The sequence below is a fragment of the Thalia democratica genome, chromosome 6 (assembly GCF_965202585.1).
Source record: "Thalia democratica chromosome 6, ktThaDemo2.hap1.1, whole genome shotgun sequence".
Lineage (NCBI taxonomy): Eukaryota > Metazoa > Chordata > Thaliacea > Salpida > Salpidae > Thalia > Thalia democratica.
In genome coordinates, this window is record NC_139170.1 from 63,983,117 (window position 1) to 64,008,150 (window position 25,034).

The 25,034-nt window shown below is 23.4% G+C and overlaps 1 protein-coding gene across 1 annotated transcript in view; it reads left to right on the forward strand.

The window, feature by feature from the left end:
- Positions 1-25,034, forward strand: part of LOC145839308 (uncharacterized) — a 166,269-nt gene that overhangs the window by 135,367 nt on the left and 5,868 nt on the right. Inside the window, exons 3-6 of the mRNA XM_082946902.1 lie at positions 17,525-17,618; positions 17,703-17,947; positions 22,415-22,648; positions 22,880-22,998. Of these exons, the coding sequence (XP_082803028.1) occupies positions 17,525-17,618; positions 17,703-17,947; positions 22,415-22,648; positions 22,880-22,998 (692 nt within the window). The remainder of the gene's footprint in view (positions 1-17,524; positions 17,619-17,702; positions 17,948-22,414; positions 22,649-22,879; positions 22,999-25,034) is intronic.

Sequence of the window (25,034 nt, forward strand, 5' to 3'; positions counted from 1 at the left end):
TTTATTTTTCATAGAGAATTTCAATGTTGCAATTTTGATAAATAATTTTTTTTTCAGAAGGAATCCCGATTGTCTATGTTAAAATGTTTATTATTTAATTTTTTTACAGAAGGAATTCTGATTGTTTATGTCGCAACATTATTAATTAATTATTTAAATTATTTATTATTTATTATTTATTTCAGAAGGAATTCCGATAGTTTATGTTGAAGTTTTTATTATTTAATTAATTTTTCAGAAGGAATTCCGATCGTTTATGTCGCAGTTTTTATTATTTAATTTTTTTTTTCAGAAGGAATTCCGATCGTTTATGTCGTAGTGCCAGTTGTTGTCGGACTGTTGATCGTTTCTGTGGTATTGGTGTTTATCAAACAGTTAGTTTTTATTTATTTATTAATTAGTTTTAAATATCTATTTTGTAACACTCATTTTTTTTAATAATTAACACTCAAGTATTTTTTAGACAGTTAGTTTTTTGAATATATTAAACGTATGTTTTTTTATAGTTATCAAACAGTTAGTTTTTTATTTTTATTAAACATACAGATTTAATGTTTATTTTGCAATATTCGTGTTTATAAAACAAATAGTTTTTATTGTTTATTGGGATAGTTTTTGATATTTATTATTTAATATTTGTCTTAATTTTTAACAAATAGTTATACGTTTCAAATAAGACTTAGCATACATTACAACTTGCAAAGTTAGCCTTTATAGTAACGTTTTTGAACAATTTATTTAATCATTAAGTTAAGTAGTCTATTAATGAAATATTTTTATATATTGTTAATGTATGTATTTAAGAATAGAGTTATATTTGAATAAAATAAATGCAAGAGTACTTAACTATATTATAAGCTAAAAATATATCTTTGAAGTTTAAAAAATGTCTAATACATAATTCATAAAGTGAAACATTAAATTTTATTTCTTTTATTTACAAATTTAGATAAATCACTTAATATAATAATCTTATTTTTCTGAAATAAAATGTTTAGTGGAAAAATATATATACTAAACTTGAGTTTTTCAAGAATATATGAAAATTATTTTTTTTGTATAAATTCACCAACTGATCTGTGGAAATTTAATAAACTCAGCTAGAATTTTAACTTATAAAATAATAATTAAAATAATTAAATAAACAGTCGCAGTAATTCTGCCGGAAAATACATAAAAAAGGAGAATATTGAAAAAGATATTGAAGAAAATATTAGTTAGTTTGTTTTATATAATAAGAAATTAAAGCAATTATTTGTTTTGTTTTAATTAAAAATATATTCATCAATAAGTTAATAATTATTTTTTAACATAAATTATTAGTTAATTTAAAATTACATACAACAAGTAATTCAAAATATTAGTTACTTTGTTTTTTTTTACACACAGTAATAGCTAATTTAAATTCACATTAATATTTTACTCTTAAGTATTAAAAATTGAGAGTGTACATTACATAGTTAGATTTTTAATAGAATTTTTTGTATTTTATCTATAAGGAGCAAAAGTGTAAGTAATAAAAAATCATTTATTTTTAGTATTTTATTTTGTTAAAGTTTTCACAAATTGAAATATTTTCTATATGCTTATAAACAAGAAGGTAAAGCTTTTTAATGGTTTTTTATTTTAAAGTTATTTACTTTTGATTGCCTAAACTAATTAGGAAGTTTGAAGTTATTTTTATTCTTATTTATTATTTATTCACTTTTTAGGTCAATGAAAGTGAAAATTCAACGAAATTCTTGAAACTTAATTTTTTTTATTTCTTTATTTCTTTTTATTTGTGAATATGTTGTTTTATTACCATTTAAACCTCTGTATAATTTATAATGCCCTAAAAGAAAATATATACCTTTACAAATCATTAAATCTTTAAACAAGTATATAGAAAGTATATTTTCATTCAAATTTCTATTAGATTTTATCAATTTTATTTTTCCGAGTATACTTATATTTTATTTTTTACAAGTTAAATGATGCATTACCTCAAATATTATATCTACCTTAAGTAAAATATTTAATTTATTCCTCATTTATTGACTCTTGAGATTTTATTCTGAATTATTTTTAACTATGGTTTTAGTCGACTTAGTTTATTTTTTAATAAATTGCAAAATAAAAAAAACTTTTGTCGTTTATATATATATAAATTTAACCTAAAACTATTTTATTTTTTTAATGTTAAATATGCTTTTCAATTGCAATCTGATACAATTGTTTTTAATTTTTAAGAGATTAAATTAAACGATTGTGTTTTAATAAATTGTCAAACATAGAATATTTTATATAATTTTTCATTGGTCTAATTGATAGTTAGTGCAATTAAAAAATATTTAAGTTTATTTAATATATATAAAGATTCAACATATTACTCCAATTTTGAGCACAATATTTAGCTTAATATATCAAAAGTGTTTTAACAATTCGGTCAGTAAAAAGTTAAATTTCAAGCACGATAAGAATATGTTTAGAAGTTTTTATTAATTTAAAATATATTTTATTATGTACGTTTTTAATCCACTGTTCATCAAAGCGCTAAAAAACATTGCTTCAAGCTTGTTTTTAAATGGTATTTAATTATATAAGCTGTAAGTTTGATAGTACCAAACAGTTTCGTGGATTCACAATTAGCCAGGGTATTTACTGTAGACTAGTGTTAAAATAAAGACCAAACTAAATGTTTATATAAAATTAATTTGTTAACATAAAAAATCAAGTTTTAGACCCGGTTGGCGAGTTTTTAATTTTAAATATTGTTTTAAAAGTTTTTCCATTCATGATCAGTATTATAGACTCATATTTTTTGTTTTTATATTTTTCGAAAATAAGTTTATAAATGCAAAACAGGGTTGCTTCACACTCGGTATAACTCTGGCTGGTTTGAAATTTTTCAAAAAAAAAAGTTAATTAGATTTTTTTATGGAAAAATACCAGGCTAGTTTAGGTCACTAAAAATCAGGCTAGGTTTTTAACTTGGAAACTAATTTTTCCTAAAAGTTGTGTTTTTACTTATCTTTGTTGATGTTATTTTAGTGTTTTTACGAAATAAGCTTGATTAGCAGTATTTTTTTCGATTTTTGACTCATTTTATGTTATTTTTTAGTTTTATTATAAACTCAGGCTAGTTTAGTCTAATTTAAACTAGTTTTTGGTCACTCAGGCTGGCTTTTTTGCTTCTAAGGTGGGTAACTCTGGCAAAGCAAAAATTTATTAAATAAAATAATCAAGTTCATATAACTCATTCCATAATGTTTTTTTGAGAGAAGTTATCAAGCAGATTTCAACTTCTTTGGAAAGTTTATACCTATCACCACCAGTAAGATTTGGTTAGTTAAAACGTTTTATGTCAGCTTTTATTGTGTTTTATTAAAAGTATTTAAACAAATTTTGAATGTTTTCAAAAATAAAGATTTTAAAAAGTAAGTTAAAATTAATTTAAAAAGTTACTTTATTATTTATTTGTTTAAGTTTATTTTAAACAATCAGTTCAGGTTTTTATAGTTCATTAAGTATTTATGAATTTACATAACTCTACATTGGGACTTTTTTTACTGAATTAATGAGCAAAATAAATAGTTTATCGAGTGTCACAGACACAGTTTAAGTTTTTTTACTTGTTATCATTTGTTTTAACTTTTCTTTTATTTATATAAGTCTTTTTTGTTGTTATTGACTATATAAGTATTAAATTAGATTAACAGTATGTTTTTCCTGTTATCTACTCCTACTACTTCTATTTCGTTTTTAAATAACTCAGGGTATTTTGTAGTAGCTTCGGCTAGTTTTTGCTATTTTTTCATGTTTTTATGTTTTTATTGCTCAAAAAAGTGGCAACCCAAATTTTAATGCGGTTATTTAAGTTTATATTTTAAGCTTGTGTATTAATCAACAGTGGCATTGTACAGACAAAGAAGTCAAAAGAAATCGGATTCAAAGCCTCACCATATCAAATGTACGAAAAAAACTTTGATCAATTCAAACCAGTCAGTGGTAAAACCCTTTTAATTAACTTTTTTTACAAAACTATAACAAAATTTTTTTAAATTCAATATTATATTTATTTTTAAATTGGAGCATAAACAGCATGTTTAAAAAAATAACAGTATTATTTTAGGGAATTCTATCTACTGCTCTATGACGTCATCACACATCACAAGCGTAGTTTGAACTCATTGTTTGGGGAAAAAGAACATCACTCAAGTATTGTGTTTGTTAGCTTAAGTTCCTTATTTTAAATAACAAATGTTCACATATAATTAATGGTTTGTTAATAAAGCGAGCTTGCTGGAATGTATATTAAAAAATTGCAAAGTACTTTTTTTTTAGTTTACTACTTTATGTTTCTAAGTATTAAACGAGTTAACACAGTTTCACGGAGTTCTGTAAAAAATAATAAGTACTACACAATAATAATATAAGTATATAAATATGTGTTGTTACGAGCATACACACAATAGTTGTTATATATTAATAACTATTAGTAATCACAACATATCTATCACATTGGAAAATGGAGTAAAGTTAAGCGATAAAGAAAAGTACTGTGTGGATTATTGTTGTTAATATTTTAAATTAGCAATTTAGTTGTTTAATAAACATTTTTACGCAAAAAAAAAACTAATAAATGTTGATTAAATGCTGTAATGGACATTTAATTTATATCAGGAGGTCTGGTTGTTAATCAAGCAAATTATTTTTGTCTCATAGCATGATGTATATGAAACCAACCTACTTTTTCTAGATGAACTACTACTACTGGTGATAACAAAAGTAAAATTTGTTTTGTAAGTTTCAAAAACTCTATATGTGTTTGTTAAATATTAATTTTTAGCAGTATAATTTTTATAACGCTTTTTTTTGTGCGAATTTTGTTTCTATCTTTAAGACACGTACACAGAACTTTATTTGGTTTTCTTACATTTTTGATACAATTTTTATTGCAGTTGTTTAAAACAAAATCTTTTGAACTCCTAGATTTTACCCTTTTACAGTTTCTATATTTTTCAGCATGTTTCGTACTTCAATCGACATTGTTTCCATAAACAAGTTTTGTCTCTTTTTTGACCAGGTTTACTCCACTTAATGAACTAGGTTAGTTTGTTATCTTGGAACGTTTTATGTTTGGTCTTCTCCATACTTACGGTCCGTACAAATGTCAGTTAAGACTTTTTATTTTTTGATTTCTTTTCATTCTGTTCGAAGCCCAGTTTCACAATGACCTACGGTCTTTCGTGTCATATTAATGCATTCTGAATTTTCATACTTATTATTCATTTTTTTTTTTAACATAATGAATGAATGAGTTTTGAGCGTTATTTTCTTTTTGGTTCAATTTATGTGCGACATGGGTCTATAACCGGTGAAAGCGAGGCTTTACTGTTCATGCCCCTTCTCCCCTTGTTCCATAAATTTATGTAACAATTTATGCCACTTTGGGAAACGCTGGTTTAAAGCGAGGTTTATTTGGATAATTTGGTACTTCGTATCAACAAGCTTCTTGTTATTATTTCTACTTCGAACAGCAGGGTGACATCTATTCCCTAAAATCGACGAATTCCTGATCATCTATATCTTCTGCTTAAGTGTTTTTTTTTTTTCGATTTTTTCATTGTCTTCTTCGATGATAAAGGATTTAAAAATATGTTTTACTTTTCATCTTATTTCCTTTCTACCAACTCAGCACCCTGTCACACTCACACTTTATAATTTCCAGTTTTGTTGTTGGTGATTTTCCCAACAATGCCTTTTTCTGTTCCGCAAAGCCCCTATATAATTTACAAATGCCTTAATTATTTGTTGATAGTTTCCATTTATGTGTTTCAAACTAAGCTAGAATCGACTATCATAATCTTCAAGTTATATTTCTTCGTTCTGGACGTTTTTCTCTCAGTTTTCCTTTTAAGTCGTATACATGATGCCACAATACATCAACTTGTTTTTTGTTTCTTAGCTTAGGCCGTGTATTTCACCGGTTTGGAATTTTACTTTTACTCTACTGTTATTAACAAATTTTCAATAAATTGTGTTGCTGATGATTATTTGTTTACTCAAGGCGCGCACTTTTTAGTAGTTTTTCCAGATCGCTTGATTAAATTCATTTTAGTTGTAGATGTAGTTATTACTAAATATTATCTACTGTTGTGTTTCATCTACATATCATTTTGTTTTTTTATGTTAAGTAGATTGTGCCCGTAAGAAAATAAGTTTAAGTTGGTTTTCAACTAATAGACTCTAAAATGCTTGTTCTCTCCTTACTCTCTTTCTTCTCAGCATTTTAAGTCTGTTGAACACCCAAGTTCTTTTAAATTTACCAACCCCTGCCAGCTTGACCTTGCACTTTCCTGGTATTTCTTCTCCAATCTACTGCAGAGGCAAATTTTATCCAAATTTAATTCACCAACCAAAATTCTTTCATTCACCAACGGTCTGACTTCGACCAATCAGCGCAATGCAATATGCTAGCACGAAGTTCAACGCAGGGGTTCCAAAAAAGTGTGTTATAGCCACTAGGGGGTAGTTTTAAATATCTGCCAAACTGTTTATACCGAAGCCAGGTTGAGCTTCAGGTTTCGTTTACTTTTGTTTTTGTTTACCACCTCTAGGGTTGCCACTCGGTCAGGAAATCAGGAAAAGTCAGGAAAAATTTTAGAAAATGACAAAAGTCAGGAAAAGTCAGGAAAAAATGGGGGTTTTGAAAAAAGTCAGGAAAAGTCAGGAATTTTAATAAAATTAAAAAAAAGTCAGGAAAAGTCAGGAAAAAATGGGGGTTTTGAAAATAAAGTCAGGAAAAGTCAGGAATTTTAATAAAATTAAAAAAAAGTCAGATTTTGTCAGTTTAAATTTACAAAATTCCTTGTTTTCCAAAGCCTTCAAATGGTAAAAATTAATTAAAAGTCCTTTAAAGTCAGAAAAAATTTTCTAAATTTTCCTAGAAATTTACAAAAATATTTAATTTTATTTCCAATACCTTCATCTGGTATAATTTAGTAGAATATCCTTTATAAAACTGCAAAAATTTTCTATTAAGATATTGAACAAGTACCCTACTTGAACAAGCAGATTTTGTAAGCTTTTTAGTATTGATGATCTGTAGCAAGGACACTTCCATAGTGAAACTGATATATACACAAAAGTTTATCTAGCATAATTTCAGAATCAAAGTGTTTTTTGTTTAAGTAAACAATTGAGTTCTTTATAACTAAGCAATAAGTTTAGTATTTTATGTAACAAGTTAATGTGTGTACTTTACCTCTTTATAATTTTTTCAAAGTTGTTTAAATTTATAAAATAAGTTATAAGAGAGGTATTAGTGGCTGATCGTGCCATCGAAATTTGACCAAACATTAATTTTTTATCATGTTTGGAAGTTAGGTCCAAAGAGTAAATGTCCTGACAGCAGGTGTTACCGAGTCGTAAGGGATGCAGTGGCCGATTATCTTGTCTTAGTGAAGATGCATTTATTTAGTTATGTAGCATCTCTCATGCAATCTTTTTTGACACTATACCAGAGTACTCAGCCTATTGTTGCCTTTATGCATGAGGACATTTCGTGCTTGGTGATTAAATTGCTGTGTATCTTCATGAAAGACAGGATAGTTTCGAACCTCAGCCTTCCAAGTTATTCAAGATTGAATTGAATGATCAAGCCTCCCTGAAACCTACCCTTGATCTTGGTTGTGCATCATCCAATTTGCTTTCAAATTTGAGGAAAAAAAGACCTAGTTGAGGAACAAAAGATCTTAAATTTTAATAAAGAATGTAGAGTATTTGTTATAAAAGCCGTTGAAAGTCTCCGGAGCAGAACGTTTGTTTATCTAGATAAATTTATGCTAGGAAATGCTAAAAAAAATTTGTCTTTTTTCAGACAAGCTGTGTTTATAAGGTAATTGTACAAGTATTTTGCTGATAGAGCTGTTTATTACAAACATTAATCATACACAGATGGTTCAATCAAGTGATGTACTGATAGTTTGATGACTGTTGTTTTTAACATGTATTATAATTAGATTGTAAGCTTTATATAGTTTCAAGTGTTAGATTATTTATTTTAAAATAAGTTTAATTTAAGAGTTTGATTTAGAAAAGTCAGGAAAATTTTGGTAAAAAGTCAGGAAAAGTCAGGAAATTTTTCTCAGCTTGATCAGTGGCAACCATGTCACCTCTCTTCCATCCAGAACAGTTGCCTTTATTTTCAAAATTTGTTATCTTGTATTTATTCAATTTGTAAAAAAGTGTTCTTGTTCACTGAAGTTTGTTTAAAGTTGGGCGCGTGATATACATAAACAATTACAACTACATAGAAAACAACATACTTCTCAATTTGTTGACTTATGAGTTTATAATCACTATTTCCCATTTAGTCTGCTTCTTTTTACTTCGTTGTTTTCAAGTTTTCTGCTTTTTGGGAATCTCCTCGTCTTTGCTACGCCTAAAAAATTCAAACCCCACAGTACTGATTGTCTTCAGATTGCCTAGTTCGTTCATAGTATCCGCTGGGCACTGGTAGAAACATGTAGTCTCGGGACTGTTCATTATTATTTCATTGGGCATTTTCTGCAGCCCAATTTTTTTTCGATTCTTGAAGGCACTTTGGTCAGTATTTGTAGAAAGAAGTATTTTGAGCAGTAATTGAATGTTGAAAGTATGTAATGGATTTTTAATAACTTTTGATCACTGTCTTTCTCCATTACAAGTCTTCATACCAGATCTTTCACCAACTCATATCTTTCAACGTCTTTTTATGACGTCATAATCTTCTTCTTTACCATCGTGAATGTGAACCTGACGACCTTCTACCTGAACACCACTTCCACCTTCTTTTTGATTGTTTTTGTCAGCATTGGTTTAATACGTTTTGAGTTTTAAGTTTCTTTGTCAATTTAACGCATTAAAATGTATGAGTTGATCCAAAGTTTAAACTTTCAAATATACAATGCTTCAAAAACAAATTCACATCCACTTCAGAATTCGACGTTTCAAATTCCAATATTTATAATTCTAGTTAATTTAAGTTGATGTGAATTTTCTCTTACAATATTTAATAAATAAATTTGATAATTTTGTAAGTTTTTGATCGATTGTAAGAATTGGAGTTTAACCTCAGTTTAACCTGTGGTTTTTGCAGGATGAATAAAATTTAAAAGTTTCTTAAGTTTGAGCACTGGTTACTATTATTGAGTTTGGAATTAATTGTTTAGAAAATGTCTCTGTTTTAATTTTATTAGTTCTATTCTAAAAGTAAATCTGTTGAATAATTTTATGACAAATTGTTAAAAATAAGTCATGATCCCTTATAACTAAAATCTGTATCAAATACCTGTTTATCCATGATATATTTATACAAGTAATATAGTTTTAATAAAAAACAAAATATGATTTGTTATTTTCGAATTCTGTATTATGTTAGAGTAGCAAAATAGTTATTAAATGAAATATTTTTTTTTCGTTTTCTTTGTTTTTATTTATCATTTTTCAAGTTAGTTATAGTGATTAAGAAAACAAAAAGTTTTTGTAAAATAAATAACTTGTTTTTAATTGTTTTTAATTTTTTTAATACTTACAGATATTAGTTATTTAAAATAAATTAAGAGTTTATTATATATAATAACTATTTTTGATTTGATTTATAACTAAAGTTAGTTTTTGTTAAGCATTAACCATAATTTTTCTCAACATTATTTTCAACTGTTTAATATATTGCAGATAATTATTAAATTAAGATGAAATTAATTTTAATTTTATTTGGATGTCTTCTTTTCTTCGTAAATGCCAAAAGTAAGTTAATTTTTATATTAATTATTATTTAAATTTTGTCACTTTTTACAGATATTTATTAAAATGAACATTAAATTTATTTTGTTTTTATTTTGGTATCTATGCTAAAAGTAAGTTCTTTTTTATTGTTGCTTATAAATAAAACATTTACAGAAAAGTTTCAACTTAAAAAAACCTCTCTACCATCTTTATGTACTTTTGTTAACTACATAAATAGTATAAACTCTTAAACAACTATTGATTTCTAAATTGAAGTTAATTTTTCACAATTCAGTTGAGTAACTTACGGCCCATTTTGTAATATTTTGTTCTGAAAATTCTTGAACTAACAAAACAAGCTGTATGCTTTAATTTTACAAAATTGTATGATATTCCTACATCTTAAAAGTTTTACAAAAAACAGAAAACTTATTTTTACACTTAATTTAAAAGTTATATCTACTATAAATTAAACTAATAACTGCTGTACTAAATAAAGAGCTTTAAATTATTTAAAAATAACTCATATTTAAGTAAAAAACTTAAATAAAATAAATAACAGAAAACTCCACAATAACAGAAAAGCTAGATGATAATGAAGTTTTTGAAGATGCTAATATCACTGAATACAATCAAAATGGTTATATTGAAAAAATCGATTTTGATAGTTTGTTGTGTTAATTGTAATTATTATAAACTTTTTATAAATATTTGTAATTTCTTAGTGTTAGTGTAAGTTTATTTAATAATTTAGATTTTACTAGACTGTTTTACTATTAACAAGTATATTTTATTTTTTAGATAATTTTCAGCTAGAAAATACTTTTTTTTTTTTTGCAAACCTGTAGTTCTAGCTTTTGGTTGACTTATTTAATATTTATTAACGTTGTACTATATATTATTTCCAGTACTAACCTATATTTAACAAAAAAGAAACTTTTTGTTAAAATATATACAGAAATATCTACAACAGAAAAGGTAAATGATAATGAAAATTTTGAAGATGCTAATATCACTGACTACAATCAAAATGCTTATATTGAAAAATTCGATTCCAATAGTTTGTTGTCTTAATTATAACATTTATAAACTTACTTTATTTATAAGTTATATTGTGATTTCTTGTTTTTAGATATTTGAAAATTTTTCATTAACAAACAAATTTCTACTCATAAAATTTGTTTTATCCTTATTTACATTTATTTGTATTTATTAATTCTATTAATAACAACTTATAAACCTAATTTAGTTCTCCATAAATAACAAATAATAAATTTGTTGTTAATATTGACAACAAATAAATTTTAAAGATACAATCAAAGATTTAGCTGGGCAAATTGATGATATTTTAGAAAAAATTCTTGAGAAGTACTTGAATGAAAACATGACAGATGAAGAAATAAATTCTTATTTCGACATTAATGCTGGTAGCTATGAACAATTTAAATTTTGAATTAATTAAAATAGTAATTATTTATCTAAGAATATTTTCAAATATTTTTATTGTGATAAGAAATTTATGCTATTTTGAAAAGACTTGTTATTTAAAAAAGCCAAAATAAAAATTAAATGTATTAGTACAATACATTAGTTACAGTGAAACATATTCATTATTTTGAACTATTATGATGTCATATATAAATTAATTATTACGTCACAATAGAAATTACTGATGACGATGACAAAACTGAAGGTTCGTCCGGAGTAATTGATGACATTTTAACAGCAAGTGGTGATTACGAAGATGACAATTTAACAGCTAGTAGTGATTATAAAGATGAAAATTCAACTTTGATTGGTAACAATTCAAGTTCATTCGATCAAAACTCAATACTTGATGGTCTTGATTTATATAAAAGTAATTTGATATTTAATATATTAGTTTTTTGTATGTTTTAAACTGTTTTTATGTTTTTCACATAATAAACGCTTTATTTCTTTGTTAGCTAAAACTTAAAAATGTACTAAATAAGTTTATAATATTTTTTTCTAAAACTTTTAATGATGTTTAAGATATTTAAATAGTGTTATTTTTTATAATGAAATATAAAAGTATTAAAATTTTGATAATTAGTAACCACACACTAAGGGTATTAGGAATGTTTGTATGTTATATAAAAACTTTTGTTTGGATATTTTTCCTAAATTTCAGGCTAGTTTTATAATTTTGAAATGTTTTTAAAAATATAGATTTTTTTTTTGATATTCAAGCTTGGTTACAATATTAATTTTTGGTTCTTGTTAGTTTTAAATTTTCTAATAGAGCCAGAATAATTTTTGCTGTTCAGACTCTTATTTTGCTTTGAACAGGGAATTTGACAATAAGCCTATAAAATCTGGAAAAAACCTAGAATTTAAGAAATTTTGAAATAAAAAACACTTTTTTACCTTAAATTTATTTTTGTACTGGAAGAATTTAAGAAATAAATTCTCAAATATCATTAGCAACCCTGTTAAAAAAGTGGCAACCCTGTTTATACTTCTTATATCATAAAGTGAAATGGGTAAAATATTAATTTTTTTTTGCTCAGTAAGAAATAAGATAAAAGTTAAAAAGAAAAAAACTCTGATATTTGATACAACTTTTATTTATTTTTAAACTTTTATGTTTGTAGACTTAATGGGACGACCCAATCAATTCAGCAAATCGGATAGAGATGAAAATATCGGTGCAGGTGCAGATGAAAATATCGAAGTTCCAATGGGTTTGAATTATTAGTATATTTTAAATATTATAAAATCCACAAAGTTTAAAATTAGTTGTTTGCTAAACAGATACAAGGTCTAAAAGTTTTGAAAGAGTTTATAAAATCATTATTTAGTAGTATGCTGAACCAATATCCTTAATTTTACCTCTTTTTAATTCTTATTATCGTCTAAAACTAAACTAAAAAAATCAATAGAGTTTTTTTCATAAAAAGTTTTTGTCTAGAGATAGTTTTGTTTATTTTATTATAAGTTTTTTAACAAAATAGATTTTTTAGTCATTTACATTATAATTTGCTTCAAAAGTATAAAGACTTTTTTAATTAACTTGTATTATTTTAAACAGAAGGAAAAACAATTGTTAACATTGTAGCGCCGATAGCACTCACAATAGTAACAGTTTTAGTTGTTTTCTTCTATATAAGGAAGTTAGTTTTAATTTTAAGTTACATTTTGTATTATAAAGTTAATTATAGTATATTAAAATAATAAATATTTTAGTTATATTTTTTATTGTTTTCTAAGACTATACATTACAAAAATAACAATTTCTGTCATTTATTATTATTAGATTGATTAATTAAAGTTGATTTTATTTTTATCAACTTACAATAACATAATTCGGAAATATAATATAATTTTTAATTGATTCAGTTTGACAAAAGTTAAATTAATATATGAAAAAATTTTAGCCTTATAATTACATTATTTAGATACCTCTAATTATTGATATAAATACTGAATATAAATATAATTGAATAAGAAATAATATTGAAATATATCAGATGTTATTGTACAGTTATAATTTTTCTAATAAACTAAAGTTTATTACAAAATAATATTTAAAAAAAAAAATTAATTAATACAGTAGAAGACACAATCGAGCCGGAAAAAAGATCAGCAAAATTTACAGGGATTATGTGAGGAAAGATTTAGATGTTGAAAAAAATGTTAGCTTTTTATTTATTTAGTTAAAGATTATATTAGGAAAGATTTAGATATTGATAAAAATTTTGGTGTTTATTTATTTTATAAAAACTGTTTAAATATTGAAAAAAAACTTAATATATTTTTTATCAATAAATTATCTTAAGAAAGACTTAGATATAAAAAAAAAAAATTATTATTTTAAAAATTATATTAGAAATGACCTAAATAATAGAATAAATTTGGTTTTTATTTATTTTGTTTGAGATTATGTTAGGAAAGATTTAGATGTTGAAAAAAAAATTTAGTTTCTGTTTTATTTTTATTAAGATTATGTTAGGAAAAACTTTGATATTGAAAAAACTTATTTTTTAATTATTATTTTTTTTAAATTATATTAGAAATGACCTAAATAATAAAAAAATGTTAGTTTTATTTATTTTTTTTAAATTTTATCTTTTAGTTGTTTCTTTGAAATGTAAGAAAAAAAAACTGAGAGTCTTTCTCATTTAATTAATTTTATTTTGTTTGTTTATAATCTTGAAATTTTTTTTGTTTAAGTTTAACTCTCAATGTTTTTTATTAAGAATTTTAGTAATATTTTTTTTCCATACCAGTATTATAGAAATTTTTACTTATAAAATCAAACTTAAATTTATTACATCTTAAATTAAAAAGCTCACTAAGTTATATATGTTTTTTGCTAAATGTACTTAGTTTATTTTTTTTGTATAAAGTATGTTTTTTGCTATATGTATTCAAGTTTGTTATTTTGTAATTCTTATTTTAGATGCCCAAAGAAAGTGTTTCAGCCGAAAGAAAAGCTTAGAAATATTCTTTTGTTGTTTCTTTTTTATTTTCGTTACTGTAGTTAATTTTGTTTTTGTTTTATTTTTTGTTTTTAGGTTTTCACTTGTTTTTAGTCTTTTAATATTTAAAATCAAATAGTAGTTTTCCAATTTAGCAGATAATGTAGTTTATTTGTGAAATTAAGATTTTAATTATAAAAATTAAGAATTTTTGATTTTTAATACCTTTGTTCTTTATAGTTTTTAGTGACACAGAATTGTTTAATGATATTATATTTCTTGTATCCTAAGAATGTTATGTTTTTTTAAACAATTTGTATATTTTTCCCATAAAGCATAAACTTACACTAAGTATATTTTTGTTTGTTATAATAATAACAATTATAATAATCTATTTGTGTTGTTTTTTAAACCATATTAAAAAGCTTAACATTTGAAATTACTAATAAAATAATCTTTAAATGTAAAGTTAAAAATTAATCTTAGATATTTGAAGACCCTTAACAAAATGTCTATAAAATAATAAAATTTTGAAACCACATTAAAACTTTTGGTTGTTAATTTAAAATAGTTATTAAGTTATTTAAGTTTTTCTCGTGTCTTTAACAAATATTATAATGAAATACATTAGATTTATAAGTATTTCCTTTTAATTATAAAAAGCAAAATATAAGTTAATATAAAGTATTATCGACCGCTTATATGAAAATTATTTGAATGATTTATTGAAATGTGTTAAGTGCATTTATAATCAGAAAATAGTTAAATTAATAAAATTACTTAAATAAAATGCTGGTTGGATTTACAATTAGTAGTAAACTAAAATGATTGGATAGTAGTGTTTTGTTAATTTCGTAAATAAGATTCTTGTTAAAGAGTTAGAAATTAAGTAAACATTTTTTTGGAACATAAATATACACTAAGAAACCAAAGTCAATTTTTTTAAACCTTAATAGCAAGATTTAAACTGATAAGTCATAATAATCTGTTCAGCAAAATATTCCAATCTACTTCTGCAATCTCGCATACATAATAAATGATCAAACTGATTCTTAGAGGTTATAGCCTTATGAATATAAAACATCGATGTTAATCTTATAAAATTATTTTTGTTTCCTTCTTCAAGTAATAAAATAAAAGTTTTACTAAAAAAACCTCGAATAAATTCAGAGATAATAAACTTTATGTGCAATTCTTATAGACTTTGTACTCAAATAAAGTATTTCACATTAACTAGTTGAATACAAGTTTTATAATCCAAAGTCAATTTAAATTTTGTATAAAATATGTATAAGTTTTCTTAATTGTAGCTTTTACACAAAGGTCGTAGTGATATAATTTACCAGAGATTATTATTTAAGCTGATTACTGTTTTCTAACAATTATAGTCTCTATCTGTATATAACGATTTAAAACTTATTAAAAACTTGCTTCATCTAGTTTATACAGGGTGGTCACTCAACCTAAGGTTTTTGAATTTGGATAAAAAAAACTTAAAAAATGAAATAAAAACCAAAAACTTTGAACAATTTTGACATGCTAAATTGTAAAATTTCAATTTGACACAAAAAACCTATTATATAGATATTTTTTTTTGTCATCATCAAAAATTATTCGTTCAGAAACACATTTATAGTAGTTTTACACTATCTTTAATTATTGTCATACTACTTAACACAGTTTTTAAACTTGACTTTAAACTAAAAAAAGACCTAAAAACATTAACTCTTAAAAACCTGGAGGAAATTCAGAAAACGTGGAAGAAATTTACAAACCAATGACCACCCTAGTTGACTTATAAAATAATTTTAGTTACATAAGCAGATTAGGCTATCTTTAAAAACAGGATAACTATTGAAAGATACATTGAAAATTACGACGTCCATAAATTTATTTAAGGAAATAAAAAAACTAAAAAGTTTTCTAGAAGTATTGCGGCTTAATTTGATATTAAATGTTTTTCAAATAATTCAGCTTTTTTTGTATTTTTTCCTAGTATATTTTATTTCTTGAGTAAGGTATTTTGTTTATTTATATATATTTAGCTTATTTTTTCTTCTGCAGTATCTGAACATTGTATCTAAAGTTTAAGTTATATACTGACTAAATATCAACAATCTCTTCAAGTAAATAAATTTAACATTTTTTTTGTTTTTTAACGAATAAAAAAAAAAAGAGATATGTTTGCTTTCAAAGCTATTTGGCACCTTTAATCATACTTAAGTTGTACTAATAATAAACAAACAGTCAGCAATTAAGAAGTGCTTTCTTTCTAATTTATTTATTGTTTAACATCTTAGAAAAAAACTGTATAAGTTACAATTTACCACTATTGTCAGATACATAAAATCTATAAACTAAGATTAAAATAGTAATTGAAAGCTAACATTTTTATCCAGATTAAAGTAAAATTCTATCAATTTGTTTACTTTACTTTTTAAAAACGTAGTGTTTTAAAATATATTTACTGTAATTATACTATTAAATATAAGATAACCAACTGATGAAAATATTTATGAACAAAAGTATAATTCTTAAAAATAGTTTTAATTTTGTAAAAATAAAAGTTTTGAAATAAGTTTGAGAATTTTAATAGTTTCTCTGCAATTAAATATTCATTTTAGAGTTTAGAATAGAATAACGCTCAGAAACTAAAATTTTATTAATAATAATTGCATCTGAAATAAATTTTAATGTACACAAATGTTATCATATATTATTATTTATTTTATTTTCTATAATTTATTTTGACCAAGTCATATAATTTTAAATAACTTAATTTTATATATAAAAACTAAGCTAGATTTTATACATCAGTGTAAAATTCTAAATTAAGTTAAACTTAACTTCAAAATAATCAATTGCTAGAAATAGTTAACTTTTTATTCAGCTATTGTCTTGAGGTAATCATGAACAATAGTAATCTGAAAAATAATTAATAAGTAAAACAAAACCCAGTTTTAATACATTGTAAAATAAGTTGTTATTTCAAAAAAAGATAAAATGTTCATTTAATACTATTTTATAGTAAAATACACAGTTTTCAGCTCTAAGTTGTTAAGTTTAACAAATTTAGATGATTTTTTTTAAATCAAGCAAATATTAAAAAAAAAAGTTGTTATGGATTCAAAGTTATATTAAAATAATTAGTTATTTTCTTACTAAACTTAACTACTTCAGTGTCTGTTTTTTTTTACATTTTTTAATACATGCACAACTTTTAGCTTTGAGTTTAAACTATGGGTGATTCTGGTCAAAAAAAAAGTAATACAACTGTTAAAAGTGTATCTTGTGATATTTGCAAGAAGACTTTCAAAACTAAATCCTACCTGAAATTTCACAAAAGAATACATACAGGAGAAAGACCATACAAATGTGATGTTTGTGACAAAAAATTTATCATCAAAGGTACCTTAACATGTCATATGTTAGTGCATAGTGGTAAAAAAGACTTTCAATGTTATGTTTGTCATAAAAATTTTGCTAAAAAATCTAATTTAACACAACATTTAGTTACTCACACTAGAGAAAAAGCATTCAAATGTGATATTTGTGACAAACGTTTTACTCAAAAAGGCACTATAAAGACACATATGTTAGTTCATACTGGTATAAAAGAATTTCAATGTGAAGTTTGTGAAAAGGAGTTTTCCTGGAAAAGTCATTTAAAACTCCATATTTTGACTCATACTAAAGTAAAACCTCATGAATGTGATATTTGCAAGAAGAAGTTTTCACATAAAAGTCATTTAGTTAATCACTTTAGAATTCATTTAGGAGAAAAACCTTATGGTTGTGCAGAATGTGGAAATTGGTTTACTCAAATATCTACTCGAAATAATCATATACGTTCTTGTCATAAGGAACTTACTAAAGAAAAGCAATCAGAACTGAAGTGTAAAATACAAAGAACCATTGTTCATGACTATCTTAAGACAATAGCTGAATACAATTCTAAGGAGACCTATTGTTAGCAGTCAAAAATTTTGAAATTAAGTTTATCTACTTAATTTAGAATTTTACACTGACGTATGACATTCTAGCTTAGTTTTTATATATAAGATGAAGTTATTTGAAATTTTAAAAATCTGCATTATAGACTATATAAACATAGTACTTTCATGTTTTAAATTCAGTTTATCGATTTATTTATAAATAAAGGCACGCAAGTTATGACATTTTATTTTAATATATCGTTTATTAAACAGTAATAAACAGTTTAAATTCTTAATTAATTTTCAACTTGCTAATTTAATATGTTTTTATATAATTTAAAATTATAATATTGATCAGAGGGTTAATAAACATTATGCAATAATTTAAAATATAATCACTTCTTGAATCGATCTACTATCTAATATTTGTTTTAACAATTAATCTGTTTTAAAGTTTTATAAGGGATAAAGTAGATAACTCAGTTTAAGGAAACGATTAAAATTAAGTAAAAGTATACATTGAATTATTAATTTAATATAATGTTTTATCAAAATCAAATAAGTAAATGTAGGTTTAATAATTAGATAAATTTAATCTGTTCAATTAAAACCAAGTGCAATAATCTATCCAAAAAAAAAAAAAAACTAGATATCACGGTTTACTAGCAAGAAAAACAAGAGCTATTTTGTTAAAAACAAATTAGTATTAGTATACAATAGATAATCTTGTAAAAAATATTACATGTCAAATGTTTAACATAAATAATATTGATGTTACAATAGTTACAGTTACTAAGATTAAATATCTAAATAACAGTATATTGTTAGTGTAATAGAACTTTGTTATTAGCTTATTAAAATAACAATGTGAAACTAATGCACTATAACAAAAATAACACTTTTACTTAAACTTTTCTTATTGTTTATTGCAAATAAAAGTAGTTTTTTCTTTTTTTAATTTACGAAAAACACATTTTTATATTGCACTGAATAAATAATAAATTTAAGTCAGACTAAAGTTATATAAAAATAAAAAGCTAACAATTTAATGATTATCATTGTTAATGTTTTTTTAATCAATGATTACAGTGCTTTTTGCCAAATTAACTAATAGTAAATATAGATAATTAAATCAAAATTGAAATTCTCAATAAATTTTATTTAAATGTTTTGAACTTACCAATTGTTTATCAAACACATTTCGAAATTCATATCAATTTTCTAAATTTATTGTTTTAATATTGTTTCACAAACAGTGTTACACTTAGACAGCTAGTTAGTATAGATAAATATGAAAGAAAAATTGCTGAGCTTTTTTAGTTAATAAAACTTTGTTAGTACATACTTATTAATTTCTAGCTAAAACTTAGATACAAGGCAAATCAGATTATAAGTACGAAATGATAAATCAAACAGTTCAAGTTACTGATAGTAAATAGATGATAAAATAAGGAAAGAAACTTTAAACAAACTTAACTTCAAGTAAGGTACAAATAAGTAACTATCCATAATTTTTTGATAGTTTAATTTGTTTTGATAGTTGTCGTCAGGAATTTACTGTAGAAGCAAAACAAAACAGTATCAGTAGTTTTTATTTCAAAAAAAAAACGAAAAAGATAGTTAAGCGATCTATCAATGAGAGTAATAAGTAACAAATGTAAAGCAATCATCAAATAAAACTTAAATACAGTTAAAGGAAAAGCATATTATTGTTAAATAAGAAAATCACATTTTGTTGTGATTAATAGTATTAGTAATGTTATAAATTTATGTTTATTTTTGAGTTTATTAAAGAAGAAACTTAATCAGCTAAATTAGTGTTGTAATTTTTTTTTTACTTGGTTTTACTATCAAAACCTTAATTATTTCCTTGTTTAATAGTTAAATTATTTTTTAAGTTATTATTCAGGGCTTTTTTTTTAATTTTATATATAATATGGAATATAAATAAAGTACATATAAAACTGACAAATCTTCTCGAATAATTTTTTCTACGAGGTTTAGTAAACATAAGCAACAACTCTAAGCTTACAACTATTAGGTAGTGAATTATTGATAGGAATGCCAAGTTATTTAAAAGATCAATTTTGAAAAGCACTCTGTTACTTTAAAAATTTTCTAAAAAAAAAAATTATTAAACAAAAAAAAACATAGATATAGCACGGTGGTATTTTAACTTGTTAAAAGAGTATACTTGCATACATAGTAAGTTTCTTAACTGAATATAAAATTGTCCTCTTATGACTTTTATTCAGTCTATATTTTAGCAGTTACAGTTATAATTATAGTAAACTAACAGTAAACTTTCATTTGATAATTTGTTATTCGTTTTTTATAAGATGATTACCGAAGTTTTTTCATTAACTCTTAATAAAAAATGATTAGTTTAACTTCTTACACTAAAATTGTCATTTAAAAGTAAATCTAAAAACGCTCTTAGCTATTTTTCGTATATATTTCTTTGTTACATAGTAAAAAGTTTTTTTGTATTTCCTTGATTTTATACACGATTTATGTAGTTATAAGTAGATATATATAAGTATAAGTTTAATATTGAGTTTGTATAAATTAAACTTTTTAAAATTAAAAAACTCATACTGTTTTTCTTGAGGCACTTGTATCTTAACCTAAAATATTTTTAAAAATTTCTAAGATTTTAAACAACTTAAAGAGCAAAAGCATATATTTTTATTTATTTAGCATTTACTTTTCAATTTTTTACGTTTAGTTTTTCTAAGGAAAAATTATATTTTAATTTGATACGTCGTTAATCTCGTCTGTTTTTTATACTTTTAAGTTGTAAAAGTAACATTTCTAAATGTTGAAAGTTATGTTCTTTTCTAATCTTATAGTTAAAAATATTCAACGTAAAAAATAATCTGTAGCTCAATTTTTTGAACTTATTTTTGAGCTACATTTATTTACGGTATCAATGTTTTCAAATACTTATAAATATTAACAAAAAAAGTTACAAATTAAAATAACAGTTAAAATACGTTTAGTAGAAAAATTCTAATAATTCTAATAATCCGTCTGCTATAAAAAAATCAGCCTTACTTATTACTAATTTCAGGTTTGTTTTTAAGATATCCTTGTTTAAATACCGTATACATTATTTTTTTTTGCAAATCTTTTTATAAATAAAGAAAAGTATTTTAGTTTATGAACACATTTTAAATATTCAAATTATTAAAAATTTTTCACATAAAAATTTAATTCATACAATTACTTCGTAACATTATCAAAAAAAGATTTTCAATTTATAAATAGATCTATATTAGGTAATAGTTTTTATATTTTATTGTTTTATTTTTTTGTTTACTATACCATATCTTAAGTTTTATCTGTTTATTATTTTTTTTACTAGCAGTTTGTTTGCAAGTATTCATGTATATATTTTTTTTATATGAAGAAGGTTTTTGCTTAGTTTTACATTTACAGTTAATTAAATAACTTTCCTTGTATTTGCTGAAGAATGTAATTACTAATTGATTAATAACTAATTACTTTCTAATTACCTAATCTCATTATATATATTTTTGTGTTTCATTTTATTTTACTGTCAATTTGAAATAGCTCTAAAGAAACGGCGTTATCTTGAATCGACAATTGTTGAACAAATTATACTAAATATTAGACAATAAAGAATTATTTTTCATTGTAAATTTAATAAATAATATAATTAATATTTAAAAATACAAATAGTATATAAGTTCGTTTAGAATAAATTATGATTTAAATAAGTTATTTTGGATACTTTAATTTGAACTCTCTAAATACTGAGCATTTTAAAAAATTATAAAAAAACACACAATTAAAGATTTTTATATTTAAAATTTTCTTGTTAGTTGGTTTATTATAAAAAATAACATTTAGTAACTAAATTGTACAAAAATAAAAGAAAAATATATATTGTTTAGTTTAAGATGTGATGATAAATCTATCTAACGAGAATAACTAAAATGAAAGCACTTCTAATTATATTTTTAGTATTCTTTTAACATTTATTAACATGACTTCATTTAACTATAGTTTATTAAACTATAAAAAAGATGCACTAAATTTTTGGTCCTAGAACCTTGTGCACTAAGTATCTCATGGTTATCAAATCGCAAACCATTGATACCTATTTATGTCTTGTTAAATATCTTGAAAATGATTAAAACATTAATAATTAAAAACTTTTTTGCTTCATCAGCATAATCATATAAACAGGAACATATAACATATTTTTCGTTAAGATTTTTACTAACTAAGATTTTATACCAGTACATAGGTTTGTAGCATTTAAAAATGGATGAGGAAAAAATTAACAAAGATATAAAAAGTTCTAACTCATTTGAATGTGTTGTTTGTAAAAGAGTCTTCAAGTATAAGTCGCAATTCACTATTCACAACAGGGTTCATACAGGAGAAAAGCCATACAAATGTGAAGGTTGCGATAAAGGTTTTAATAAGAAAGGTGATATGACAAGACATATGTTGGTACATAGTGGCAAGAAAGATTTTCAATGTCATGTTTGTTTAAAACCATTTGCTCAAAAAAATTATTTAAACCGACACATGTTAATTCACACTAAAGAGAAACCATTTAAATGTAGTCAGTGTGATAAAAATTTTGCTCGAAAACATGATGTAAAGATACATATGTTAGTTCATACTGGTAAGAAAGAATTTCAATGCAAAGTTTGTGAGAAACAACTTGCTCAAAAAAGTAAATTGAATCGTCATATGTTGACTCACACAAAGATAAAGAATAATGAATGTGATATTTGCAAGAAAAAATTCAGTCTGAATAGGGATTTAGTCAAACACTTTCGAATTCACTTAGGAGAAAAACCTTACGGTTGTGCAGAATGTGGAAAATGGTTTACTCAAGCTTCTAATCGGAGTAGGCATATACGTAATTGTCATAAGGAGCTTAGTAAAGAAAAGCAATCAGAACTCAAATGTAAAATACAAAGAACTATTGTCCATGACTATCTCAAAACAATTTCTGAATACAATTCTAAATATTTTTATTGTTAAAGGTTAGTTTTTCTATAACCTAATCAAAGTAGGAAACGTTAAATATAGTAATTGTCAAATGTTTTACAAATGTGTAAAAAAAAAACTCATACTATCTTAAAGTGTTTTACTTATGTGTATAGTTTTTAAGTAGTGTACAATATGAATGTTCTTTAAAAAAAGTTCTTCATAAATCATATATATCATAAACATTTTTGTTATTAGTTTTATGATTAAACTTAAAAGGTATGTAGGCTTCATAATCAATAATTATATCGTTTATAAAACGTTTTATGTTGTTTTATTGATGTTAATTTTTATTATCTATTGTAGGTTATTAATTTATAATTAATATAATAAAACAATTTTATAAGAATTTTAGTTTATTTTTGGTCTAAAGTACAAGAATATTTAAAACACTAGTTACGATATTAGTTTAAGAGAATAATTCTTTACTAGTATCTTAGTTTAAACTGATAAAGCTAGTAAACTATTTTTCCAATCTGAAGTGTTTTCTGACTACTAGTTTATATATTTTTTTTTATTATCACTTTTTTGTCTTAGCATTGAAAAAAGTAAGTTATTTGTAAAGATCTATTTTTTTTCGGAATTTACGCACAAATACTACTAATTACAATATTTTCCGATTATACTCTATTTAAATGTTTTTTTTAATTTTTAATCAGGCGTTTAAAAATGGTGAACCACTAATTTTTAATTATCTTAAACAAATTATTTTAAAATATGTAAATATCTACGATAATGTTAAATATTATAAGTAAAAGGAGTGTTTAAAAAGTTGTTATAATAAGCTAATTAGTATACTTGTATAAAAAGAACTCAGTTCTTTTAGTTAGCAAATGTTATGTTGTTTATTAAATTCCAGCTAAAGCTTTTATTTTAAACAGATTATACTTTCTGACTAATGAACTAGTTCGTTGTATTAAGTACTTGTCATAAAAATCACATTTGTAAGCTTTTTATTTTGTGTTACTTAATAATTGCTAACTTAATAAGAACTCTGAGTAAATGATTTCAAACAAACATGACTTTGAAATACTTTTTTATCGCTATGTACCAGCTGTCGTTTAATATATTTCTGTTATTAAATATTTCATACATCTAAAACAAATTAACATTTTGTTAGTAAATAGATATAAAATTAAGAAAAGAAGATTAAAACAGTATTAAATTTTTTAAGGGACAATTAAACAACAATCTTTAAACTTTTGTGGCAAATTTATATATTTCACTTTTTGTCTTCGTTAGTTTACATTGAAAGCTAAACATAAGATTATAAACATTTTTTCTTTCAAAACAAAAAATTAAATTAGTAAAGTGATCAACGAGAGTAAAATATAATAAATGTAAGGTAATCACCAAATAAAACTGAGATGCAATTAAAGGAAACTAGATGGTTAGTCCAACTAATTAGAGAGACTTTTTATACAAACCTCTAATTTTTTTAATTAATATAGCTTACAACTTAACTTTTTATGCTTTTTAACAGCTTATTACATATTTAGCTAAAAAAAATTTTGCAAGGAGTAAATTTACATCTAGATATTACTAATCAATTTCCTTATGTTTATTATTTATTAATATTTCAGCTATACAGAATTTTTAAATAGCGTTTGTCTTAATTTTAGGTTTGACTTTTAAAAATTTCAACACACATTTTAGTAATGTCTTTCGATCCTAGTTTTAAAACTATTGGAAGCTTGTTCTATACAGTCTTTTTAATAAAAGCAGTTTAATTTATATACCATACAAATTTTTTTTTAAATAGGTATCAGATCTTTCAATTTTTTATTTTACACATATTTTAAACCAATTTAAATTCAAGGAATTTTTAGTTTACGTAGATTTCGATAAAATCCTCATTTAGTTCTCAAAA